The sequence below is a fragment of the Urocitellus parryii genome, chromosome 3, assembly GCF_045843805.1.
Source record: "Urocitellus parryii isolate mUroPar1 chromosome 3, mUroPar1.hap1, whole genome shotgun sequence".
Lineage (NCBI taxonomy): Eukaryota > Metazoa > Chordata > Mammalia > Rodentia > Sciuridae > Urocitellus > Urocitellus parryii.
Window position 1 is genome coordinate 58202935 of NC_135533.1, and position 20691 is coordinate 58223625.

The 20691-nt window shown below is 36.2% G+C and overlaps 2 protein-coding genes across 7 annotated transcripts in view; one reads left to right on the forward strand and one right to left on the reverse strand.

The window, feature by feature from the left end:
- Dnajc2 (DnaJ heat shock protein family (Hsp40) member C2) overlaps positions 1–7347 on the forward strand; it is a 30471-nt gene extending 23124 nt beyond the window's left edge. For all 4 annotated transcript variants that reach the window (XM_026384964.2, XM_026384965.2, XM_026384963.2 and 1 more), the window contains 7 exons: positions 360–448; positions 598–667; positions 2773–2957; positions 3573–3673; positions 3948–4055; positions 6791–6945; positions 7254–7347. In XM_026384964.2, the coding sequence (XP_026240749.2) occupies positions 360–448; positions 598–667; positions 2773–2957; positions 3573–3673; positions 3948–4055; positions 6791–6945; positions 7254–7328 (783 nt within the window). In that variant the 3' untranslated portion in view covers positions 7329–7347. The remainder of the gene's footprint in view (positions 1–359; positions 449–597; positions 668–2772; positions 2958–3572; positions 3674–3947; positions 4056–6790; positions 6946–7253) is intronic.
- Pmpcb (peptidase, mitochondrial processing subunit beta) overlaps positions 1–19645 on the reverse strand; it is a 29783-nt gene extending 10138 nt beyond the window's left edge. For 2 of the 3 annotated variants that reach the window (XM_077795969.1, XM_077795970.1), the window contains exons 1-12: positions 19515–19645; positions 18310–18450; positions 17369–17455; positions 16707–16836; positions 14795–14993; positions 14377–14456; positions 10781–10893; positions 10181–10324; positions 9116–9276; positions 8193–8278; positions 7969–8057; positions 7762–7837 (exon numbers count right to left, since the gene is read on the reverse strand). In XM_077795969.1, the coding sequence (XP_077652095.1) occupies positions 7762–7837; positions 7969–8057; positions 8193–8278; positions 9116–9276; positions 10181–10324; positions 10781–10893; positions 14377–14456; positions 14795–14993; positions 16707–16836; positions 17369–17455; positions 18310–18450; positions 19515–19616 (1408 nt within the window). In that variant the 5' untranslated portion in view covers positions 19617–19645. Of the gene's footprint in view, positions 1–7325; positions 7679–7761; positions 7838–7968; positions 8058–8192; positions 8279–9115; positions 9277–10180; positions 10325–10780; positions 10894–14376; positions 14457–14794; positions 14994–16706; positions 16837–17368; positions 17456–18309; positions 18451–19514 lie in introns of those variants that run through there. The other variant, XM_026384967.1, reaches the window with a different exon arrangement.
- Positions 19646–20691: the final 1046 nt, after the last annotated feature.

Sequence of the window (20691 nt, forward strand, 5' to 3'; positions counted from 1 at the left end):
AGCTGAAAAAAGAATTTTAATTTGAGTCAGCCTACACATTTCTTTAACTTTAATTGGTTCTTTGAGGTCCACTTATAACTTGTTAGCATTCAGAAGGTATTGTTCACCATCTCCTTTTCTGTTTTACTCCCCTGCCTACACTTGGCATAATGCCTTTTTTTGTAAGCTAATAATAATGGAGACCACTGGACAGTATGCTGGGAATATAGTTAGTAATGGGCACAAGGACATTGTATACATCTACATGAAAAACCTCCTGAAAAGTTTATGCTTATCATCATATTTATGTTGTATTTGCATCAGTGTTATATCAGTAGATAGAAAATAAAAATGTTTTTTTTGTGTGTTTGTGTTTTTAGACCTGGAATCACTTTTCAGACAATGAGGCAGAACGGGTTAAAATGATGGAAGAAGTGGAAAAACTTTGTGATCGCCTTGAACTAGCAAGGTATATGTATGGAATAACCATTGAAGTCTTTTTTGGGACTTAAAGTTTCTGTTTTGTATGTGGTGCTAGAGAATTGAACCTAGAGCTTCATGTATCACATGTTCTACCACTGAGCTATACTCACAAGTCCTCATTCCTTTTTTCTTTAGCTTACAGTGCTTGAATGAAACACTCACATCATCTACAAAAGAAGTAGGAAAGGCTGCTCTGGAAAAACAGGTAATAGAAGAACATGTAGTTTCTACTTATATTTAGCATTTAATTATTTTACCTCACCCTTCTTCACCTAATACTAGGTTACTAAGGGTAAAGATATCTGATTTCTCTTTGTCTCCCAACTTTGTTTTGTTTATATAAAGTGCTGTTGTTGATTTAAATTGGATTTAGTATGTTTTTCATACCAAATGAAATAGTAAAATGTTAGATTTGTGGTATCTAGCACATTAATCACTAGGGTTTTTGTTTGTTTGTTTGTTTTTGATACTGAGTATTGAACCCAGGGATGCTTCACACTGAGCTACAGTCCCAGTCCTTTTTATTTTTTTATTTGGAGACAGGGTCTCAATAAGTTTCCTCAAACTTGTGATCCTCTTGCCTCAGCTTTCCAAATTTGCTGGAATTACAGGCATGTGCCACCATGTCTAACGCTTTAATCACCAGTTTTTATAAAATAATGTTAAAAAATAAATTTTTAATTTCCCGAATATTTTCAGAGGATAACACTTAGAACCAAAAAAGATTTTTGTTTTGTCTAGTATATCTTTCATTTTATAGATGAAGAATCAGGCCCAGAAGTTAAATTCAGTTCAACAAGTATTAGTATTCTATAGATAAAGCATATGCCTAGGCATTCTTGGAGAAACACCTAATGCTACTGCTGCCACAAAGGGATTCAGAAAGTTATGCTGAAAGTAAAGCCTCAAGGATCAAAATATGGAGGACCTATGCTAAATGTCAGAGAGAAGGGGCAAGTCCACATCTGAATAGTCAAGAGGCTCAGTGAAAGGTCTGAACCAGCCTTGGAGGAAGGACAGTGCTAAAATGGAAGGTTGAGAAACAGCATAAATTGTAAAATAGAGGTAAGAGTAGAAAGTTAAGAGGAGTGGAAAATGAGGTTGGTTATGAAGAGAAGAGCCATAACTTTTTGTTTAATATTGTGACCAGTTTCTGTTACTACAAAACCTTTGAATTGCAGAAGATTCAACTTTATACTAATTATTTGGCATTTATGGGTAGGATGCGTGGGGTAGATAAAAAATAACTAGTTTTAATTATATCAGTAAGGATCTGTACTATAAAAGATGGGAAACAGGAAAAGCTTTTCAAAATTGGAATTATAGGGACTTCATGACTGGTTCTAAGTATTGAATGAGAGAACTGAATTAAAGATGGCTTCATGATAGCTGCCAACAAAAGTCTCATGCATGTTTTGTAAAGGAACACCTGTGGAGGAATACCTGTGAGGAAGCGCATAAAGAACAGACAGAGACACAAAAAGTAAAGCAGGTAGACAGGATGGAGTGGATAGGAGTGAAATGAAGTGGTGAAGAAAAAATTCAGAAGTGAAGTGTCCACTCCTTCCTGCCTGGGAGTTTATTAACTCAAAGAACACATACCTCCCATTACCCTGACTATATTCTAATTAGTATTTCTTTAACCAAAGTGCTAGCTAACTGAGATAAGGTCCAGGTTAATACAAACACACAGCCCCTTCTCTCCAAGGACATTGCTAAGGAAACCAGATAGTGCCTGCATAGTTGTCTTATTACCTCAGAGGGAAGAGGCTCCTGGGAATCAGGGCGCCAATTACTCCCTGGGAGTTTGCTCACCAGGGGAACACTTCCCTGGATGTTTGCAGGTCAGAATACCTACAACATTTTGAAGGTAGACTAGAAGGTACAAGGATAGAACTTCAAGGTAAAACAGGACATGTTCCTCTGTTTATCTTTTTGTGACAGATAAGTGGTATTATTTGCTAAGAGTGCATATGAGCTTAAAGAGAGGTTCAGTATGGCCTTGTGTATGATAATCTAGTGACCGTCAACTTGACAAAGTTGTGTCTAAAGCATAAAGAAATCTCATGACGTGAGTATTGGGCAGGTCAGTCTTTGGGTGGCTGTTGGTTCTTCAAGCAGACCTATGCAGCTGGAAGCCAGAGTGAAAAGCTGATACCAGTTTGGCCTAGGAGGAGTATAGTGTCAAAATGAGGATGACATTGAGAATTGAGTAAAATTTAAAGTTAAGGATCACAAAGTTCCAGCCAGAAAAGGTGTGTAGAGTACAGGATGCTTTAAGTCCCTGACTTATCTATAATATTTGTGTAGATAGAAGAAATAAATGAACAAATTAGAAAAGAAAAAGAGGAAGCTGAGGCTCGTATGCGACAAGCATCGAAAAATGCAGAGAAATCAACCGGTGGAGGTGGAAGTAGTAGTAAAAATTGGTCAGAAGATGATCTGCAGTTGCTAATTAAAGCTGTGAATCTCTTCCCTGCTGGAACAAATTCAAGGTATTGGTTTTCATGAAATTTTTCTTCAACACATACTGGAGCCCAGAGATAGTGTCAAAAATCCAAATTGCAGCAATGATTATAGCATTAATTTGCAGGGATAAGCCTGAGTCTGTAAAAACCGCCTTCTATTAAGTTCTGTTTAACAATGCATTTTTAACCTTATTAGTCTTATCCATTACACCAGCACATACATACAGCAAGATGTTTTATCAATTAGTTGCTCCCCACCACAAACCAGAGCTTATTTTTGATTCTAGGTTGAGCATTCAAAGAAACATTAGAGACCCAGCCTCTCTTATTATATAGAAATGGAAACTAAGGCTATTTTCAGTGATCTCTCCTTTTCTTAAGAAGTATGTGTTAATTTGGCAGTATACATAAATGTATGGTTTTATTTTTGTTGGTTTATACACAGAATCATAAAGTTTTAGCAAACTTAAAATCAAGATTATAGATAGTTGATTTCAACATGTGAAAAACAAGAACTATGTAGTCCAGGCAATAGTAAGGTTGAGTAATAAATTAGACCACCAATGTATAGCAATAAAAACGTAATGGTATCTGTTTTGTTTTTTTCTTAATATTACTAAATTCTTATGTTGATTGTTGTAGATGGGAAGTTATTGCTAATTATATGAACATACATTCCTCTTCTGGCATCAAAAGAACTGCCAAAGATGTTATTGGCAAAGCAAAGAGTCTTCAGAAACTTGGTGAGTGACAGTTTTGAGAAATCAGTTTGGTACCTTGGATACATTGTTTTTAAGTAATTTTTTATAATTTAATTAAAAATTAAATGATGGGGTTGGGGCTGTAGCTCAGTGGTAGAGGGCTTGCCTAGCATGCATGAGGCACTGGGTTCGATCCTCAGCACCACATAAAAAATAAAGGCATTCTATCCATCTACAACTACAAAAAAAAAATTTAAAAAAAAAACTAAATTAGGTGTTTTGTTAATGTTACAACATTTTTTTTTTCATTCCTCAGACCCTCATCAAAAAGATGACATAAACAAAAAAGCTTTTGATAAATTTAAAAAAGAACATGGAGTGGTACCTCAAGCAGATAATGCAACACCTTCAGAACGATTTGAAGGTAAGTTCTTTTTAGAAGTAGAAAATGCTAGCCAAGATTCCAGGCTATTTAAGGACTTAAAAAAACCTGGGGTCTGTGTTCAGAATGATTGGAAAATAAAATGTTTGACAGGAAGATGTAAAGCAAGCATTTTTAGACAGTTGCATTGTTTACTTCTGCTGACCATTAATAGTTGAGAAGTGCAGTTCTTCCCATTCAGACGCCATAGAGGAGGGGCTGTCCTTGTTCACCAGATACTACAAATGACTGTTGGGTATTATTGGAGCAGTTGAAGAAATAATAGTATTTAATCAAGGTTAATTTCCTGGTTTTGAAACATTTATGAATGCCCTTATTTTTATGGAAAAAGTATTAAATTATTTAGGGAAGGTATTCATGTCTAATAAGGTAGTCTAAAATGATTCAGAGTACATTTCCAATACATAAAGAAAATAAGCAAATATGGCAGAAATGTTCACATTTAGAGAATCTAGTTAGAACTAACAGGAATTTTTTACTCTCTAGACAGAATTTCAAAATAACAAAACCCATTAGAATGCTGTCACTGTTTTGAGATTCTTCCTAATTTGATTATCCTGGACCAGTGTTTTTTAAACTACAAATCATGACTCACAATAGTTACAAAATCAATTTAATGGGTTGTGAATACAAAATATTAGCAAGTGTTAAACCTGCAAACAGGTTTTATATGTACAGTTTTGTCTGCACATGCGAGTGTGTGTGTGTGTGTGTGTGTGTGTCTGTCTGTCTGTCTGTCTTTGGGATGATACAAAGTTGTGGGGGTTTCTTTAACTGTGAGAAAAGCATTTGAAGAAGTTGTTTCACTTTATGCATTTGTGAGCCTCCAACCCTTTCTCTTCTTAAACTAATCTTGGGTATGCTTTCTATATCATTCCAAAAATTTTTTTTTAATCTAATAGACTTCATTCTACATAACAAGTTGTCTCTGTGTTCTAACATTCCCAGTTTTTTCTGTATTCTTAGACTGGCAATTATCCCCAAAGGTAGTTTGAAAATAGAGGAGACTTAGAATGTTCTAGAAAGGAAGGGGAATCATTCTGTCCTTATAAAAATCTAGAACGAGTTGTTTGAGCTAGATTTTATTTTGGCTTATGTGAAGATAAGTAACCAAAGGGGAAGTTTCAGAACACCTCTTAAGAGGGCTTTTTTTTTTTTTTTTTTTACTTTTCAAAGTCATTTTTTATTTTTAGTTGTAGATGGACACAATACCTTTATTTTATTTATGTGGTACTGAGGATCAAACCCAGTGGCCCAAGTATGTGAGGCAAATGCTGTACCACTGATCCACAACCCCAGCCCTAAAGGGCACTTTTTAAAAGTTTATTCCTCTCTTTTATCTCTTCTATAAGATATCATTGTTCAGATACTAGCACACTATTCCCAACTCTTCCTTATGGAACTTTTCATGTTGGAGAGAGACACTGATGTTTGTGCCCAAATCCAGTCTTCTATGAGAAGTGAGTGACCCTTTGAGGGCAGGATTGACTGGCAGTGTTGCTGTCTGTGTGTGACTTCTTTATCTCCTTATTTATTTTTATGTGGTGCTGAGGAACCCAGTCCCTTACCAGTGCTAGGTGAGCGCTCTACCACTGAGCCACAACCCCAGCCTCTTGAATAATGGTTTCTAATAGGAATTTTGCAACACTGTTTCACTTTATTTGGGTATTAAGTAACTGGAAAACTTCAGAAAATAATTGCATGTTACTTCCATCTTTTTTCGATGAGGAAATGAACTAAATGTGTATTAAGGTGGGCTTTAGACCAAGAAAAAGAAATTCAATTAAAGGCTTCCTGGAATTTAAAAGCTACCCTCAGACAATGCTAATCTCCTTCAAATATGGATATGTTCTTTGCCTTGTTTTGAGTTAGGTGTCAGTTATTTTTTTTTAATTGGGAAATACTTTTTTAAAGCTTAATATTGTACCCAGTCTTCTCACAGAGTATAATTTCAAACAGTTGTCAGATTATGGATAGTATATAGGGGTTACTGCATGATCTGAAGCAACTAGATTGCCAGTAGTCCATTAATTTAGAATAACCAAATTAGCTCATCATTTTAATACTCATTTCATGTGCAAAAGTGGGCTGACACTTACTATCCTTAGGAAATATATTTGTCTCTGACACATGTATTAGATGTTTTGCGAGTTTTTAGCAGTCTACTCCACAAGATTTTAGCAGATGTGGTGACAACTAATCTTAGCTTGTCCCTATAGCACTGAAACTTTGGGCACTTAATTTTGATAGGCTTGTTTCCTCCAGTGTAAAATGAGTGTTTCCCAGGAACCTATCCAAGAAAACATTGTGTAACTCGAGGCAGTTCTTTGTCCTCTCCTACATGTAAGGATTAAACAAATCTTAAATGTCTTAGTCATGGTTTTGAGCCCAAGAGTACAAGTTTTAAATCTAACTTTAAAAATGAGGTGTTAGACAAGTATAATATTAGATTTTTAAGAGAACAGCAATATGAGGTAGATGTTTCCTATTATGCCATGTTTAAAAGGCCCTTGAGATGTTTCATTTTCTAGAAATGTTAAGAAATTGTTCTAACACTTAGAATGTATACATGTCTCAATCTCTAGAAGTTTGCTCAAAGTTTCATTAGTGTAGGCACTTGATTACTGTTCACCAAAAGATTTATCTAGGAAGGCATTCCAAGATAATTTTCTATCAGTTGGACTAAGATTTTCCAAATAAAAATTTTTCTTAAATAGTTCCATGCACAGATTTCACCCCTTGGACGACAGAAGAACAGAAGCTTTTGGAACAAGCTTTGAAAACATACCCAGTCAATACACCTGAAAGATGGGAAAAAATAGCAGAAGCAGTTCCTGGCAGGACAAAGAAGGACTGCATGAAACGATATAAGGTTGTGTTTGAGTTTATAGATTCCATTATAATTAAAATTATAATTTGTAATGTAATTAGCATTTTAGTTATAGATGTTAAATGGGTAATAATATAGATTATTGTGTTTATTTCAGTATCCAAAGTTATGGGCCAAAATTATTGCAGAAACCTAGCTTCTAACCCTAGCAGTTAGTAAAATCAGGTTTTTCCAGCACTGTCTTAATTTTTAGATTCATCCAATTTGAATTATTTACATATTTATACCAAGTACTGGATATATCTGTTTTTAAAGTGAGTTTCTTAATTTAAATCAACTTTCTATTCTAGGAGCTCGTCGAGATGGTAAAAGCAAAGAAAGCTGCTCAAGAGCAAGTGTTAAATGCAAGTAGACTCAAGAAATGACATAATGACAATCTTTATTGTGTGCATTTTTATAATAAAACTGAAAATACTATATAAACTTTCATTTTCAAAATTACACTTATTGTATCAAAGTGCTCTTTCCAAAATAATTTTTCAGAGCACAAAGATCTACCGTTAAAACGATCATCAGGGCTGTAGTCTTATATGACGCATATTTGTTTCAAATTTCCAAAATTTGTATTTTCCTTTAGGGATCAGTAGTTTAAAACTTGCAAATTCTTAGTTTCATAAATATATGTTTAAAATATTTCCATTATGCACTTCTTAATCACGAAGCCAGCGCATGTTACTGCAAATCTGGTTAAAATCTGGTAGCTGCTCAATGGGACCTATAGATTAAAAAGAAGATGGTTAAAACTGACAGAAGTGCTTAGCCAACTTTCTACATAGGAGAAAAGGAAACCAGGCTTACCAACTGCAGCAATAGCTGGACTTTTATCATAAATATATTTGGTACATACTTCTCGAACTGTCTTAGCATTTACAGCCTGAAATAAGGAAGATACTGTCAGAACTTTTTGTAGTAAGAACAAATTCTATCCCTGGAACCTTAAAAACTAAAGCTCTTCTAACAAGAATGCTTTTACAAGGGATCCAATAATATCTAAAGACAACTTACATCAATTCTTGCTTCAAGCTCAGGGATAGGAATTCTTCTATTATAGCATAACATTTGCCTACCAATATCTTCACAAATTGGAGTTGAACCTGGTTAAAGAGAAGAAACAATTTAAGTATTAGATTTTTCTTTTTAAAGGTGTTTGGGATCAAACCCAAGGCATTACATTAGGCAAGTGTCCTACTACTGAGCTACAACCCTAGCCCCTAAATATTTATTCTTACCATCAAGCTGCAACAACATGTTTGTTTTCAGAAGATTTTTGGCTCGGGCAACTTCACTCTCAGTGACACTTGTACAGAGTCGCATCCTAAGAAACATTGAGAAACTGGTATTATACAGTGGCTTGGAAATGTTATTGTGATTTTATAAATTAGTGGCTTAAGGAAAGAGGTAACATTCTACATACACCACATTGTGTAAGCAGTTATGATTTCAACTAAGTAAAAAGTTTAAATTATTAATAATTCTGATGGTAAGCAAAAGCTAAAATAATATTGTTTTTTCAGGTATTGCTACTTTTGCAAATCACATATAAATTTGTGTAATTGCTCATTAGAAGACTAAGGTTCAGCACAATATAAAAATAAGCTGCCTATCTCCTGATTCAAATACTAGTCTTCAATTAAAACACTAATTTTTTTTTAAGAGAGAGAGAGAGAAAGGGAGAATTTTAATATTTATTCATTTTTTTTAGTTTTCAACGGACACAACATCTTTGTTTGTATGTGGTGCTGAGGATCGAACCCGGGCCGCACGCGTGCCAGGCGAGCGTGCTACTGCTTGAGCCATGTCCCCAGTCCCTAAATTTTCTTTTAATGAGCAATTTCTCATTCAATTTTCATACCCTGCCTTTCCAAGTCAGATTACTTCTAGATTTTTCTGAACAACTTTTGGTTAGCTTAAGTTTTAGGATCTTCTTTATGAAGTAATCTACTTATAAAAGATTTACAAATTTTCTTATAGTATAAAGCAGCTTATATGAGACTTGGAGGAAACATATCTATGATCTTTAAAAACATGGTAACTGCTGCTACTACTTTAAAAGGTAAAATTACCACCACAAAATAATCATAAAATATAAAAAGGAAACTGGCCTAGAATATGAATCCTAGACAATAAACTACTTAAATTTTTTTTTTCTCACCATTCTCTTTGAACAACATGTAGCATGTCTGCGATTGTGGCTGGTTCACAAACCATATAGAGTCCCCATAATCCTGTATCTGTGTAGGAAGTGTTGAAAGACTGGAAGCTATGACAAAGATTGCCATGACAAGTGAGCTGGGCCAGCTTGCTAGATAAATTCTATAAGGAAAACAATAGTCTAAGAGAATTGTACACGTCTAAATTGCCAGAAAGAAAAATGAGATAGCAAATGCCCTAAGAGGCATTTCCTAGTTTTATCCAGCAACATTTTAGTAATTCAAAATTGAACTGAGTCTAAGAATTTTGCTCATCTGGTTCAATGCACAATGTAAAAGCAATGAATCTTTGTAATTAACAGAGTTATCAACCCATATGTAGGGCTGTAAGATCTGAAATTGCATTGTATGTGAAGCCTAACGTATTTATTTGAAAAGTAATTCTGATTTACAGAAGAATTATAAAAACAGTACAAAATCAATGAGTTACAGCCCCAACCCCTATCCAAATTTCTTTAACAACTATTATTTTCAACAGTTTGGGAGAAAGCTTCTGACAGGATTTTACTGCCTTTATTTTATATTTTTGTGGTGCTGAGGATTGAACCCAGTGCCTCACAATGCTAGGCAAGCACTCTGCCACTGAGCTATAGCCCCAGCCCTGTGATTAGGCTTCTTTGTCCTTAAATTCTTTAGTGTGCACTAATGAAAATACAAAGGTATTCATTTTCTTACATCACCTCGGTACTTTTAAAATTTATAAACACTGATATAATACTATTAACTATTAGTAACTTCTCTATTATAGTTACTGCATTACTATTACAGTAGTAACTAATAACTAATTCTGTCCTTATTTTGCCAATTATTCCACTAATAAACTGTATGGCAAAGATAGTTTTTTCTAGGCTCAGATGCAATCCAAGATCAGTTTATATAAGTCAAAAGTCATAGAACAAAAGCTCCGTTTTTGCATTTCAAAGGGAAGATTCTTACAAAGAATTTATATTCAGAAAAATACGGTAATCTTCTAATTAGCATGGGAAGTAACTCTTAAAATCACTCACCATTCCTCCTCCAAAAGAGCGATCCCAGTTGCCAATCAATGTGTTGGCAACCATGAGACAAATTGTATCTGGATGTGCCCAACCAACAGCTTCAACAGCTATTGCAAGGTGTGCCAAAGGCATCTTGTCATCCCTCACTCGAATCTAGTTAAAGAAAAAATATACTGTAGGCAGAACTTAGCCAAGAGTAAACCCAAGGTAAGAGTCAAAATTTGGGATCTTTTATAAAGTTATCGTTATATTTTACCATATTTAAGTGGGTACAGTGCCAAAGAAAAAGCACAAAATGACCAAATATAATGCTGCTCTTAAGACCTTGCTTCCTTCCAAAAGAAAACCAGGCAGTATTAAATAATATGGAATAGGAAGCAATGTAAGCAAAGGCACCCATTCTCTTGCCTTTTCTATGTTTCAGTTTAGATTTCTTCCATCTAACTATAAGAAATATGCACATTTTGCCAGGCAGTGTGGAATAGGCTTCTTGGGAGCCTGAAGCAAGATTCTCCCAAGTTCAATGCCAGCCTAGGCAACTTAGCCAAGACCCCATCTCAAAATCCAAAACTATAAAAGGCCAATTTCTAGCTAGGAGGCTTACCATACCTCACTTCCTGTGAATTTGCAGGGAGGCAGAACCGGTACTTCTCCTTTATGTGCATATAAAGAGTCACCAAAATGAAACTTTGCTAACTCAAGCAATTCATCATGGGAAACACCTAAATTGAAAAATAAAAAAAATTTTTTTCATTTGTATCTAATAGCAGTACAATCTAAGACTGCCAACTGCTAATACTTTGCTTTACAATAAACTCTAGGTGGTATGTGATGTACACTACACATGAACTGTTCATACAAATTCATTAAAAGCCATTTAAGAGTAAATGGCTCACAACATTCATTTCCTTGGTGCAATTAAGGCTTGTGTTTGCACAGATTTCTCATTTTGTAAAACTGACAGTTTCCATCAATATGAATTTTACAACTTAAGGCAGTAATTCAACTTGAAAAATAGAATTTTCTATACAAACATTATATTAAGTTATAAAATTTGTAAGATGCAACCTAGCAAATAAGGTCCATTTTTAATGTTATTTTTTAAATAGGAAAGAATACAAATAAGGGTTCCATCTCATTTAAAGAAAGCTGGATAGACAGATATGCTTTATTCTTTAAATCTTATTAGAACCCAGCAACAAAAGTTTCATCTAAATTTCTGAACACATTCGTAGCTATCTACCTGCTCACTACTTGATATACAAAACTGATTACTTAGATTCTATATTCCTTACTATTCCAACTGGGAACCAAAACAGATTCAGTCAGGGAAGGATTCTTAAACACAAATATAAACTTACAAACATGTGCAAGTGCTTTAAAAAAATAGTGTCATAAGATTTCTTTAAGCAAACTATTAGAATATAAAAGACAACTTATACCCATATTTTCCAAATCTGTGGTGTGATAACAGTGTACGATGTGACAGGGCTCACCTGCTTCCAAGCACCCAGCCAGCCCACTGATTCCTGCCAAGAAGGTGCAGTAGAGCAGCAGAGCAACAACTGTGGTGGGCTGCAGCTGTGGAACCTGCCATGCCTGTGCAGGCCTGAAGCAGGGATGGGCAGTGCTGCAGGTGAGCCAAGGTGCACCAACCAGGGTTCTGATCAGCCCAGTACAGACACTTGCTCCATGCAGCACTGCAGCTCCAGATACCCCTCCCCCACCAAGCATGCACAATTCACTGACTTCAATCTCCCACTTCCTAAGAAGTGGGGAAAAAAACGTAAGGTGAACCTGAATGGGATTCAGGTCTAACCAACAACATTAGTACTTTTCCAAACCCTAATTAGCATAATTGTGGACCAATAGTGTTGACCTCAGTGCTGTATAAATCCCTAGACTAGCAGACTCAAGACAGCAACGCTTGTCAACTCCTCTCATCCTTCGGGAGTTGTTTCTCTTTGCACGCTTGAGTAAATCCTACTCTTAAACTCACTTATCCTGGTCCCTGAATTTCATTCTTTGAATTCTCAAAACCAGAACCAAGAAAGAAGAAATTGGTGGTGAGCTGCTGGGGTCTGCTGCAACACTGGAGGGCACAGTCGACCATTAAGAGTGTGTCTCAGCTGCAGACACCAGCAGCTTGTGCAGACTTTACCTGCCAGCAGAAACAGAATCAAAGTTTCATCTCAAAACTACAGTTTCAATGTTATTTTTGGAATCATTATGTAAGAGAGTCACCTTGGATTATCAATCCAGAGGACAACACCACAAACAGAAGACTGTGACAGTAAAAGGTTCCAGTTACAGAGTGAAAAACCCTGAGGCACACAGTTCTCAGCACCTGATGACAACACTATTTTATTACCTTCACTTACTAATAACCCTTTTGGTTGAACAGGACAGATACTTACCTACTGCTCAATCCCACCTCCAGCTACCCCAATTTAAAAATGCAGGTGAACCTATGATTTTTTTTTTTTTAAATGAGACTGAAATACAAAAAATTCCTGAAGATTAAAAGCTAATGGTAGGGACTGGGGCCGAGGTTGTAGCTCAGTGGCAGAATGCTTGCCTTGCACATGTGAGGCACTGGGTTCAATATTCAGCAATACATAAAAATAAATAAACAAAATAAAGATATATTAAAAAAAAAAAAAGCTAATGGAAGCTGAGGCGGTGGCACACGCCTGTCCTCCGAGTAATCAAGAAGCTGAGGCAGGAAGATCACGAGTTCAAAGACAGCCTCAGCAACTTAGTGAAGCCCTAAGCAACTCAGCAAGATACTGTCTCTAAGTAAAAATTAAAAATAAAGAAAAAAAAAGGACTGAGGATGTGGCTCAGTGGGTAAATACCCCCTGGGTTCAATCCCTGGTACCAAAAAGAAAAAAAAAAAGCTAAGAGTAGCTGAAATTGTTAATCAGAAGAGGTCAGCAGAAGATTAAAATGGCCTATTTCATTGAATTTAAGATGCCATTATTCATAAGGCAGATTAACAAATGAAATACAAATGCTAATTGATCTGACACATTATTAACATACCTGAACTTCAGCAACTTCAAAATGAACCAATAAGCCAAAATAAAACTTATTGTGTCCATGTGCACAGAGGACCCAGAGAGCTTTCCTGCTAACCAAATCCCAGTCAGCAGTAATCATTTTAGAAACAATGCTGGCCACTTGAAAATTTCAGTGCTACTGTCTGCCACACAAAGGTAACATGATTTAGCTAAGTGCCACAATAAAAAACACATCTTAGATATTTAACTTCACTTTCATCTTCTCTGTCACCCCCAAATAATTAGCTCAGAAGTATATTGAGGGCAACCAGACTTTAATTTACTGTAATTTCTAAAAAGAGAAAAATTAAAATAACACGAATATTCCATCTATCTTCATTGTGCTCTAGTATTAAAAGACCAAGAAAACCAATTAAAATGTACTGTTTGGCCATGCATGGTGCCACACACCTGTAATCCAAGCAACTCCCAAGGCTGAGGCAGGAGGATTATAAATTCTAGGCAAGCTTCAGGAACTTAGAGAAACCCTGTCTTAAAAAAGGGCTGAGGATATAGGTCAGTGGTAAAGCTCCCTTAGATTCAATACCCAGTCTGCCCTGCCCACCTCAAAAAAGTACTGTTGATCTAAATTCACATTGCTAGGAAATATAGCAGAAGTGAATTTTCTATGATTGATTAGTTTCACACTCTCCAAGGAAATCTGATGCTACCTGCATGTTTGAATTCACATTATACATTCTCATGGCTCCCTATGTGCTTCCCCTACTCAGTCATCAGTAGAACTACTGCATGAATGATTGAGTAAATGAAAAGAATGAATGAACATACCCATTCCATACTTGACCAAAGATGAAGCTGCACCTCAAGGAATAATTTACAATCTCAAGAGAGTCTCAAATTTTAGAACAGCTAACTTCCAAGGTAACTGTTTCCCAGTTCCCAGTTCACTCATTAGCCCTTAGACTTGTAAGTAAATTCTACTGTGTATTCTTATGTATGGAATAGTTCATTAAGTTTTTCTATAAATGAAACCTACTACAAAAGACAGAGGGAAATCCCTAACACAACACAAACAATTTGCTCTGTAAATAAAAACTCTTTACGATATATCTCCCAACAAGATTAAGTTAGTAAGTACATAACTCTAGCAACTTGTCTTTATAGAAATTTAAACTGACTAACCTCCAGCAGCAGCAAGCACTATTCTTGGCCCCTTATAATGTGTGGTTATATAATCCACTAAATCCTTACGATTTATAGATCTGTAAGTGAGGAAAAGCAATTTTAAAGGAAATAAAAAACACAGATCTTATAACATTAATATACTTGAAATCAAATTAAACTGAACCCTACTATTCTAAGAGTTACAAGCAATCAGATATAGGATATAGGCAACAAGTATCAAAAACTTCAACTTTATATCAACAAAGACCCATATGACACCATTGTTTATTCCAGAAGTAGTTATGAGCCCAGACACTTAGGAGTTGTGTGATGTTAAGTGTAGCTGTATGATTCCATTCATATTATCAGAAAAAAAAACATTATTGAAACATATTTCTTGAAAGTTTGATTTTAAAAATATGGGAATTACACCTACTTGATATTTTCAGTTGGTCCCAAAATTGTCCGTCCAAGTGCAGTATTTTGATAAGCTGTAGCATGAAGATAATCAAACACAACTTCTTGTAAATTGGTTTCAACTTCTTGCATCTCTCTAAGGATTACTCCACGTTCACGTTCAATCTCTGCTTCTCCCAGTGTGCTATTTTGTATTATATCAGCAAGAATTTCTACAGCTAATTGAAATTAAAATGTAAGTAGAAATGCTAAGAATCTAATTTTTGTTAAGATCTCAAACCAATATCAGAAACCATGACAATGACCATCATTTTGATATTAACTAAATGATTAACCTGAGAAGAAAAAAACTTCCATATATTCAATATACCTAAAAGGACTGTATTAAAATTAATGTAAAATATAAACCGCTGTAGTACTGAAGATTTTGGGGGGGGGGGGGAATCCTCAATTTGCCACCATTTTGTAATGACTTTTTTAAAAGCTCTTGGAAATCTGTACATTAATACAGATTGTTCTCTATGAAAATTACAAAGTAGAAAATTATCTGTGTAAGACCAAAAACATGTAGGTATATACAGAAGCATTCATATCATCCAATTTTTTTTTAATTTCCTAGAGCAATAAGGCTGCTATATAAAGAAGCAAAGAATCACCATAGTCTAAAATATGCCTCCAATGAGTCACTTACAAAATTGTGTCCTCTTAAACCCCAATTTGCTAAAAAGCCAAAGTAATTTTACAAAACCATATACCTCTCAAAAAATGTTTTAAATCTAATTCATGTTTGTTGTAATCACAATATAAATTTTATTAAATATAAACATCTTCAGATTTATTTTTTGCCCTTACAGTAAACTTTTGTTCCCTATTTTAAGTTTACTTGCCTCTGAACCAATTATATTCAAATACCAAGAACATAACAAAACAAAGTGTTAATGTAAGATGGGATTGAGCTCATAACCAAAAGGAAAACATCAATAAAATTACTTTTAAAAATTATCAAACTGCCGTGTGGTGGCACACGCCTGTAATCCCAGTGGCTCAGGAGGCTGAGGCAGGAGGATCAAGAGTTTAAAGTCAGCCTCAGCAAAAGCAAGGCACTGAGCAACTCAGTGAGACCCTGTCTCTAAATAAAATACAAAATAGGACTGGGGATGTGGCTCAGTGGTCAAATGCCCTGAGTTCAAACCCTGGTAACCCTCCAAAAAAATTATCACTGAAAGCAAATAAAACCCATCTGTCCAGACGGATGATAAGATAAGTAGGGAAGAGCTCACAGACATATGGGAGCCGAATTCCTTTGTGAAGATTCTCTTGGGGTTAAGTGATCTAGAGGGACTGCCTAGCATGCATGAGGCTCTGGGTTCAATGCCTACCATTAAGGGGAAAAAAAAAAGATCCTCCTTTATGTGGGAATGGTAGTCTAGCCTGACAGGTTTCTAAATAATAGGAAATGAGAGTTCCTATTCCTAGTATTTATAATTTTAATCTAAATATTTTTTCATTCTAATGTATCTTTAATATTGCATATTAGAATAGAAGTACATGTATTTAACATAAATATATAATAAATACATAACAAAGCTGCATGACAAAATTTCATATTGACAAGAAGATGGATGATCATAAAAATTTTCAAACATCTAATTATTACCTCATACACCAGCTTCCTCTAGCTCCGGGGATAAAAATCTCAAGCAAATTCCCCAAATAGGAGATGCTTCAGAGCATACCTCCACTTCAGATTGTCAAGGAGCACCCCCCCACCCCACATTATTCCACATCCAATGGCAGGGGCTCTGTTCTTCTCAAAGATTGGCTAATTTTTTCATATTTCTGGGGGTTATTCTTTATGACACACATAAAAACTGGAGAAAGTTATTTTTGAACCCCCATGAAAATTACATTATCTGCAATATAAATAATACCTCTTGGCAAATCTTTAGAGAATGCTTTGGCATAATATACAGTCTGCTCTCTGGAGGTGTAGGCATTGAGATGAGCACCCATATTTTCAATCTCCAGTTCCAGGTCTAACTGCGATCTTTTTTTGGTACCCTTGAAATAAAAAAATAAAAACAAATTATTCCTTTATCCTTCATCTACTCCAAGCACTTCAGAAAATGAGCATGGACAGGCTGGATTTGTGGCTCAGCAGTAGAGCTGAGAACAGTTTCCTTCCTTCCTTCTGACAAATGTTTTCAGTTTAGGTTTCTCACACGTGCGAGACCCTGGGTTCGATCCTCAGCACAACATAAAAATAAATAAATAAAGGTATAAAAAATTATTTAAAAAAGGAGAAAATGAACATGGAGGACAAAGGCATCTCAGTTTCTTACAGGGACAAATTTGGTTTCTAAAATAGATTAGGCTTCAAAAATGATATTCATTCCAATAACCCTTGCATCCGAAGAAAAAATTTATTTCAGTTTTACAAAACAATTATCAGTAATCATTGCAGATATTGCTCTAGATAAAAATAAAACATGCCATACTATTGAAGTGTAGTGCTTGCCTTTAAAGCATGAAAATTTGCACTTACTGCCTTTTTAAAGAGAACACATTTTTGTAAAGTAAGTCTATAACTTGCCTTGAAAGCCATATGCTCCAGAAAGTGAGCTGTTCCATTATTCTTTTCATTTTCATACCGACTTCCAGCATCAATCCAGAGCCCAACCTTAAGCAATCAAAGAACAACTAAGTAAAACAATCACTTCTTCCAGGAGCGGAGAGAACAGTCTCCTTCCTTCTTCTGACAAATGTTTTTCAGTTTAGCATTAAGGTTTTCTTCACCTGAGTAAACTGAGACATTCATTCCTATGAAGTGAGACTTAAATTTTATGACCATCAGGCTAGTGTTAGTTGCTACAAGTTCTACCTATTAGCTTCAGTAAGGACCCAGATTAGTCTAACTCACTACTACTGCCAATTAATAATTGTGGTATAAAGGACATGGGGAAGGAGGTGTTAGGATGTAGCTCAGTGGGAGAGTACTTGACTAGCAGACACAAGATCCTTCCATCACCACAAAAAAATATATAAAAAAAAAAAATCAGGGATTATCAGAAAGCTCAGGTTGAAATCGATGTATTAGCTGCATGACAAAACCATTTAACCTCTCTGAACCAGCTTCCTCAACTATAATACAAGTGGGATGATATCTACTGCAAAGAAATGTTTTAAAAATCAAATAAGCAAAATATATGCAAAAAAAAATCACATAGAGTTGCCCAAAAATATACCTCTTTCATTATCATCAATACAAGTAATGAAATCATCAACAATATAAGTAATGCAATAGTCTACAAGAAACATATACAAACAATAAAACAGGATATGCATGCACCTGGTATAGAATAACTGAAGAAAAGTTCACACATCAGAGAAACTTAGCAAAGCAGAATAACAACCACTGTTTGGGTTTGTTTGTTTGTTTTTTTTAACTACAGCCAACTGCAAAGTTGAAGGTTAAATGTTTGCTCTTCCCTAAATGACACATGACTCAAGAGAAGGTTGCCTTGAGTCACTTACTGTGCATGTTGAGAGCCCAGAGTCTTCAGAGGCTACTCTGAGTCCGTTTTCCAAACATGTTACTCGTGTTTCAGGAACATTCAGAACAATTTGTGTAGCAGCCTGTGTACTTCTCAATCTGGTCCCTCCAAAATGCAATGACTGATTGGGGTAGAAGGAGGAAGACAGGGAAGCAAACCACATTACTATTCTGATATTAAATGTTGATTAGAACATCAAATCAATCTCTAACAGACTCTCTCTGTAAAATACTCCTTCCTGGGCTAAGGGTTTAACTAAGTTCTAGTAGAACACTGAAAATATAAGGAAGGCCTGGTTAGATCCCAAGTACTGAAAAAACAAAATCTTTCCTCATTGACTTTGGTTCTACTGGAATCCATCCCTTTGCTGAGCCTAGAAACCTTCCTTAACCAATCACTGTCCTAAAGATAGCAACATGATTATAAACAAGCCCTTCCTTTAGAAAAGCTGAGTAGCTATTACCATTTCCCAGAAAGAAACAAATTTTACTTCAAAACTTCTCCTAGAAACATTTCGTTTTCTTTATGGAGAAAACAAGCAGAGGAAGAGGGGAACCAGGAAAATATATAAATACCTACTACAACACAGAAATGAGACTTAGATTGTCACTGCTGAAGAAAAGCAAAACGATTTGGAAAGGTAATGGAAGCACATAGGAGGAAGCTCAAATATTCCAACACACTCTCGATAAACCAGCTTGTTGACTATGAACTATTCACCTTTCAGCCGTTTTTTTCCTTTTCCCTTTCTCCACAACAAAAAAACACACATATACATATTAAAGTCCCTTTGGAGAAAGCTAGAAACTCTCCCATTGGAAAATGTAAATACAATTTTTTTACTTTAGCTCGTGGGAAGCCAACTGATGATGGAGCTCAGTCTTAGGCTGAGGTTTTTCCCAACTGGCAAACACTCCCTTCTCGGTGGTCAGTAGGCACTCTTTACAGACTAGCTGCGGAAGATGCGACCGGGGTCATCCTACACCTCACTGACTGCTCACGTGGCGGGCAGTCGGCCCCGCCGGCCTTCGCGCCAGGTGTCCCGGGTCCCAGGGTCCCGGTGCCGGAGGCCGGACCTAACCCGCGGTCGCGATCCAGGGAGGTTGGGTCTGCTGCGCTAAGGCGCGGGCCGTCACGGCCAGCCCCCAGCCCCCAGCGGGTCCATATCAGGGGAGGGATGCTCACCCTCCTGGCGGCGCCTGGAACTAGGAGCCTCTGGGTGAAACCCCACAACCGCCGCCTCGCTGCCGGTAACACCAAGGCTCGGGCCGCTACCGCCGCCGCCATCTCCGCTGCGGGCAATTGGGAGGGTGTGCTTCCGGGGTTGTGACCCAAGATGCCAGAACAGACGGTGGGCCCCACCTTGTGGCGGTGATGGGGATAACATTCCTTGTAGGGGTCATGGAAGGATTAATGGGACTAAATCTTGACAGGGTCCATTAATATAAAGCTAGGAATTTTGGCTATAAGTGTCTCCAATTGTCTAGAAAAGAAGATTCCTTTAGTAGTGCAGGTGCACTAAGGTAACTTCTGATCAGCAACTGACCCCTATGCGCATATTAACATGGCATTGACTTACAGATTAAGCCCCCTAAACAGGATGGCCACCATTACAGTTCCAGCCCTGGAGTGAAGCAACTAAGGTCAAAAACTCCACCTCCCAAGTGAAGGAGGAGTTAGACACTTGACTGGCGAAGAGTACAGAAGGTGGTCCCCAGTTCTGGTAAACTTTCCTTTCCAATTAATTTGTTAGTATTTATAATCAATATGGTAGAACATAAAACCTACAGAAATTAAGTGCACTAGAACTGAGTTAAGAAATCACAGTGCTTAACTGATACCAAAATGTCCTTATACCCCTAATAATACCCATTATTACTATTATACCCCCATATAACTGAATAAGACTTGATACTTGTCCTGTTCATTCCTGTAATCAAGCTCAGAAAAAAAAAGATTTGATAATAAAAACACTTAATATATGTTTCTTTATACTTTGACATACTTTTATCCCCCCCTGTTCCTATAGAGCTTAAAGTTAAAGATTGACCATGGTGGTGGGGGTGTGGAAAGTCAGGAGAAAAAAAATACTAGCTGTGATTGTTTATTACAAAGAAGAGCCAAGAAATTGCTGGGAATCAGAACATTTTTAAGAACATCTGTAGGATAATCATTTTTTTCCTTAGAGTGTTCCTAAGACTATTGATTATTTCACAGGTGGATGGAGTAAAGTAGGAAAAAAATATAAATATGCATATTGAAATTCAGAAATTTATGAAATTAAGAATGATGGTAGAGTCAGGGCCATGAAAAATTCTCTCCTCCATCAAAGAAATTTAAAAAAGAACTCATTAAAAATCAG